The following is a 6,619-nucleotide window of genomic DNA, read 5'->3' on the forward strand; positions in this document are numbered from 1 at the left end:
GTGTCTGTTGTTTACCTGTGGTAGGAATTGCCAAATGTCAGCCAGGTAGACACAGAAAGGAGCCACCACACTGCCCACACGACACATCATACTGCCACTGCCCACCGCCAGGGACCTAAGGGGAGAACACACTTTAATACAATTGATAGCATCTGTCAGGATACATTAAGTATGTTGGATAGAAGAATCTCACAGTGTGTCCTATCTGTACCTGATGATGGTTGGATAGAGCTCACAGTGTGTCCTGTCTGTACCTGATGATGGTTGGAGAGAGCTCACAGTGTGTCCTAGTCGTGTACCTGATGATGGTTGGATAGAGCTCACATGTGTCCTGTCTGTACCTGATGATGGTTGGATAGAGTCACAGTGTGTCCTGTCTTTACCTGATGATGGTTGGAAGAGCTCACAGTGTGTCCTTCTTTCTGTACCTGATGATAGGTTGGATAGAGCTCACAGTGTGTCCTGTCTGTACCTGATGATGGTTGGATAGAGCTCACAGTGTGTCCTGTCTGTACCTGATGATGGTTGGATAGAGCTCACAGTGTGGTCCTGTCTGTACCTGATGATGGTTGATAGAGCTCACAGTGTGTCCTGTTCTGTACCTGATGATGTTGGATAGAGCTCACATGTGTTCCTGTCTGTAACTGATGATGGTTGGATAGAGCTCACAGTGTGTCCTGTCTGTACCTGATGATGGTGGATAGAGCTCACATGTGTCCTGTCTGTACCTGATGATGGTTGGGTAGAGCTCACAGTGTGTTCTGTCTGTACCTGATGATGGTTTGGATAGAGCTCACAGTGTTTCTGTCTGTACCATGATGATGGTTGGATAGAGCTCACAGTGTGTCCTGTCTGTACCTGATGATGGTTGGATAGAGCTCACAGTGTGTCCTGTCTGTACCTGATGATGGTTGGGTGGAGCTCACAGTGTTTACTGTACCTGATGATGGTTGGGTAGAGCTCACAGGTGTACAAGTAGATGAGGCCAAAGGCGATGGCAATAGCAAACTTCCCTGTCATACTGAGGAAGATGGCTAACACCTCGATGTCCTGAAGAACAAAAAGAAGGAGAACAAAGGAGGTGGAGGGGAGACAGGAAGTACCAGAGAAAGAGAGGGGAGGAAGATAGACAGAGAGTGAGCAATAGAGAGCGAGAAGAGAGCAATTAATAAGACTGTAAACAATTCCAAACATCTGTTTCCTGATTACTCAGCCAATCACATCACAGACACTAACGGATCACCTTAGCCCTGAATCAGTCAACAACTAGTTAGAGCTGGAATACATCATTTCAACCTGAGGAAATAAGCTATGATCTTTAAACTGAGAAATAGTAGTGTGATCTTTAAAAAAAGGTTTGCTTTTCTCCCAGTGAAGGAGGAAATTCAGTTTGTTCCCACCACCCCTCCCCTCTTTCTCTCCTCTCCGTCTCCTCCTCACTCCTCTCGGTCTTTGGCATCCCTCCCTGGCTGAGCTATCTGCTCATGCACTGAAAGAGTATCATCGCAATATATCCACTATATCAATATACAGTTGAAGTCGGAAGTTTACATACACCTTAGCCAAATACATTTAAACTCAGTTTTTCTGAGTTCCCTGTCTTAGGTCCCTGTCTTAGGTCAGTTATGATCACCGCTGTATTTAAAAAATGTGAAATGTCAGAATAATAGTAGAGAGAATTATTTATTTCAGCTTTTATTTCTTTCATCAAATTCCCAGTGGGTCAGAAGTGTACATACACTCAATTAGTATTTGGTAGTATTGCCTTTAAATTGTTTAACTTGGGTCAAACGTTTCAGGTAGCCTTCCACAAGCTTCCCACAATAAGTTGGGTGAATTTTGGCACATTCCTCCTGACAGAGCTGGTGTAACTGAGTCAGGTGTGTAGGCCTCCATGCTTGCACACACTTTTTCAGTTCTGCCCACAAATTTGCAGTCGCAAACCGTAGTCTGGCTTTTTTATGGCGGTTTTTGTGCAGTGGCTTCTTCCTTGCTGAGTGGCCTTTCAGGTTATGTCAATACAGGACTCGTTTTACTGTGGATATAGATACTTTTGTACCTGTTTCCTCCAGCATCTTCACAAGGTCCTTTGTTGATGTTCTGGGATTGATTTGCACCTTTCGCACCAAAGTACATTCATCTCTAGGACGCGTCTCCTTCCTGAGCGATATGACGGCTGCGTGGTCCCATGGTGTTTATACTTGCGTACTATTGTTTGTACAGATGAACGTGGTACCTTCAGGCGTTTGGAAATTGCTCCCAAGGATGAACCAGACTTGTGGAGGTCTACAATTTTTTTTCTGAGGTCTTGGCTAATTTATTTAGATTTTCCCATGATGTCAAGCAAAGAGGCACTGAGTTTGAAGGTAGGCCTTGAAATCCATCCACAGGTACACCTCCAATCAATTAGCCTATCAGAGGGCCTCCCGGGTGGCGCAGTGGTCTAGGGCACTGCATCGCAGCGCTAGCTGCGCCACCAGAGACTCTGGGTTCGCGCCCAGGATCTGTCGCAGCCGGCCGTGACCGGGAGGTCACGCACAATTGGCCTAGCGTCGTCCGGGTTAGGGAGGGTTTGGCCGGTTTGGCCGGTAGGGATATCCTTGTCTCATCGCACACCAGCGACTCCTGTGACGGGCCGGGCGCAGTGCGCGCTAACCAAGGGAGCCGGGTGCACAGTGTTTCCTCTGACACATTGGTGCGGCTGGCTTCCGGGTTGGAGGCGACCTGTGTTAAGAAGCAGTGCGGCTTGGTTGGGTTGTGTTTCGGAGGACGCATGGCTTTCGACCTTCATCTCTCCCGAGCCCGTACGGGAGTTGTAGCGATGAGACAAGATAGTAATTACTAGCAATTGGATACCACGAAAATTGGGGAGAAAAGGGGGTAATTTTTTTTATTTTTTATAATAATACAAAAAGTGCCTATCAGAAGCTTCTAAAGCCATGACATCATTTTCTGGAATTTTCCAAGCTGTTTAAAGGCACAGTCAACTTAGTGTATGTAAACTTCTGACCCACTGGAATTGTGATACAGTGAATTATAAGTGAAATAATTTGTCTGTAAACAATTGTTGGAAAAATTACTTGTGTCATGCACAAAGTAGATGTCCTAACCGACTTGCCAAAACTATAATTTGTTAACAAGAAATTAGTGGAGTGGTTGAAAAACGAGTTTTACTGACTCCAAGCTAAGTGTATGTAAACTTCCGACTTCAACTGTATATCCACTCAGGTAGGATAATAACAGGTTAATACAAGTTAAATGTGGAATTGTTCACATGCGAGCTGAACATTCGTTACATGGTCTTCCCACTCAAAAGTTTCAAAATGTCACATTTTTTGGCTGGCTAAAATCAGTAAAGTACATTATCCTCATGATTCCTCTAATGAAAGTGTCTGCCCAGCCTCTGGGCCTGTTTCATTGGGGCCTGTTCTGCTGAGGAGAGAGAAAAAAGGCTTCTGATTGTATAACATTTAAAAATCTATTTGTGGGAAATACATTGCTTGGAAACACCTACTGTTGTTCTCAGCTTTCCGTTAATATATTTTTTTATTTGTCATCTCTTAATAATGAGCTCAAAAGCAACTATTTTGCAGCCGAGATATTTGATATGGCTTTAAGATACAATGCGTGCGAAATGCGCATCGGCCTTTGTGAGTGCATAGGGTAACAGGCTGCAAATACAAATGTACTGTTAGATTAGTACATGACTACTAGCAGTGGGTATTACATTTACTGTTATATTAGTACATGACTACTAGCAGTGGTTATTATATGTACTGTTAGATTAATACATGACTACTAGCAGTGGGTATTATATGTACTGTTATATTAATACATGACTACTAGCAGTGGGTATTATATGTACTGTTTATTAGTACATGACTACTAGCAGTGGGTATTATATGTACTGTTATATTAATACATGACTACTAGCAGTGGGTATTATATGTACTGTTATATTAATACATGACTACTAGCAGTGGGTATTATATTTACTGTTATAATATACATGACTACTAGCAGTGGGTATTATATTACTGTTAGATTAGTACATGACTACTAGCAGTGGGTATTATATTATGTTATATTAATACATGACTACTAGCAGTGGGTATTATATGTCTGTTATATTAATACATGACTACTAGCAGTGGGTATTATATGTACTGTTATATTAATACATGACTACTAGCAGTGGGTATTATATTTACTGTTAGATTAGTACATGACTACTAGCAGTGGGTATTATATGTACTGTTATATTAATACATGACTCTAGAGTGGGTATTATATTTACTGTTAATTTAATACATGACTACAGCAGTGGGTATTATATTTACTGTTATATTAATACATGACTACTAGCAGTGGGTATTATATGTACTGTTAGATTAGTACATGACTACTAGCAGTGGGTATTATATGTACTGTTAGATTAGTACATGACTACTAGCAGTGGGTATTATATGTACTGTTAGATTAGTACATGACTACTAGCAGTGGGTATTATATGTACTGTTAGATTAGTACATGACTACTAGCAGTGGTATTATATGTACTGTTAGATTAGTACATGACTACTAGCAGTGGGTATTATATGTTACTGTTAATTAGATACATGACTACTAGCATGGGTATTTATGTACTGTTAGATTATACATGACTACTAGCAGTGGGTATTATATGTACTGTTATATTAGTACATGACTACTAGCAGTGGGTATTATATGTACTGTTAGATTAGTACATGACTACTAGCAGTGGGTATTATATGTACTGTTAGATTAATACATGACTACTAGCAGTGGGTATTATATGTACTGTTAGATTAGTACATGACTACTAGCAGTGGGTATTATATGTACTGTTAGATTAATACATGACTACTAGCAGTGGGTATTATATGTACTGTTAGATTAGTACATGACTACTAGCAGTGGGTATTATATGTACTGTTATATTAATACATGACTACTAGCAGTGGGTATTATATGTATGTTAGATTAGTACATGACTACTAGCAGTGGGTATTATATGTACTGTTATTTAATACATGACTACTAGCAGTGGGTATTATATGTACTGTTAGATTAGTACATGACTACTAGCAGTGGGTATTATATGTACTGTTATATTAATCATGACTACTAGCAGTGGGTATTATATGTACTGTTAGATTAGTACATGACTACTAGAGTGGGTATTATATGTACTGTTAGATTAGTACATGACTACTAGCAGTGGGTATTATATGTACTGTTATATTAATACTGACTACTAGCAGTGGGTATTATATGTACTGTTAGATTTAGTACATGACTACTAGCAGTGGGTATTATATGTACTGTTATATTAGACATGACTACTAGCAGTGGGTTATAATATGTACTGTTATATTAATACATGACTACTAGCAGTGGGTATTAATTTTACTGTTATATTAGTACATGACTACTAGCAGTGGGTATTATATGTACTGTTAGATTATACATGACTATAGCAGTGGGTATTATATGTACTGTTATTTAATCACATGACTACTAGCAGTGGGTATTATATGTACTGTTTATTAGTACATGACTACTAGCAGTGGGTATTATATGTACTGTTATATTAATACATGACTACTAGCAGTGGGTATTATATGTACTGTTATATTAATACATGACTACTAGCAGTGGGTATATATGTACTGTTAATTAATACATGACTACTAGCAGTGGGTATTATATTTATGTTAGATTAGTACATGACTACTAGCAGTGGGTATTATATGTTATATAATACATGACTACTAGCAGTGGGTATTATATTACTGTTATATTAATACATGACTACTAGCAGTGGGTATTATATGTACTGTTAGATTAGTACATGACTACTAGCAGTGGGTATTATATGTACTGTTATAATTATACATGACTATAGCAGTGGTATTATATGTACTGTTAGATATGTAATGACTACTAGCAGTGGGTATTTTATTACTGTTATTAATACATGACTACTAGCAGTGGTATATATATACTGTTATATTAATACATGACTACTAGCAGTGGGTATTATATTACTGTTATATTAATACATGACTACTAGCAGTGGGTATTATATTTTATGTATATTGTACATGACTACTAGCAGTGGGTATTCTATGTAACTGTTAGATTAGTACATGACTACTAGCAGTGGGTATTTATGTACTGTTAGATTAGTACATGACTACTAGCAGTGGGTTATATATTACTGTTAGATTAGTACATGACTACTAGCAGTGGTATTATATTTACTGTTATATTAGTACATGACTACTAGCAGTGGGTATTATATGTACTGTTAGATTATACATGACTACTAGCAGTGGGTATTATATGTACTGTGTATATTAATACATGACTACTAGCAGTGGGTATTATATGTACTGTTAGATTAGTTACATGACTACTAGCAGTGGGTATTATATGTACTGTTAGATTAGTACATGACTACTAGCAGTGGGTATTATATGTACTGTTATATTATACATGACTACTAGCAGTGGGTATTATATGTACTGTTATATATACATGACTACTAGCAGTGGGTATTATATGTACTGTTAGATTAGTACATGACTACTAGC

At 38.7% G+C, this 6,619-nt stretch overlaps 1 protein-coding gene across 1 annotated transcript in view; it reads right to left on the bottom strand.

Annotated features, from left to right (window-relative positions):
* LOC112070223 (solute carrier family 22 member 16-like) overlaps positions 1-6,619 on the bottom strand; it is a 35,786-nt gene that overhangs the window by 5,607 nt on the left and 23,560 nt on the right. Inside the window, exons 6-7 of the mRNA XM_024137644.2 lie at positions 941-1,050; positions 16-115 (exon numbers count right to left, since the gene is read on the bottom strand). Coding sequence (XP_023993412.1) covers positions 16-115; positions 941-1,050 — 210 coding nt within the window. The remainder of the gene's footprint in view (positions 1-15; positions 116-940; positions 1,051-6,619) is intronic.

The sequence above is a fragment of the Salvelinus sp. IW2-2015 genome, unplaced genomic scaffold (genome assembly GCF_002910315.2).
Source record: "Salvelinus sp. IW2-2015 unplaced genomic scaffold, ASM291031v2 Un_scaffold1264, whole genome shotgun sequence".
Lineage (NCBI taxonomy): Eukaryota > Metazoa > Chordata > Actinopteri > Salmoniformes > Salmonidae > Salvelinus > Salvelinus sp. IW2-2015.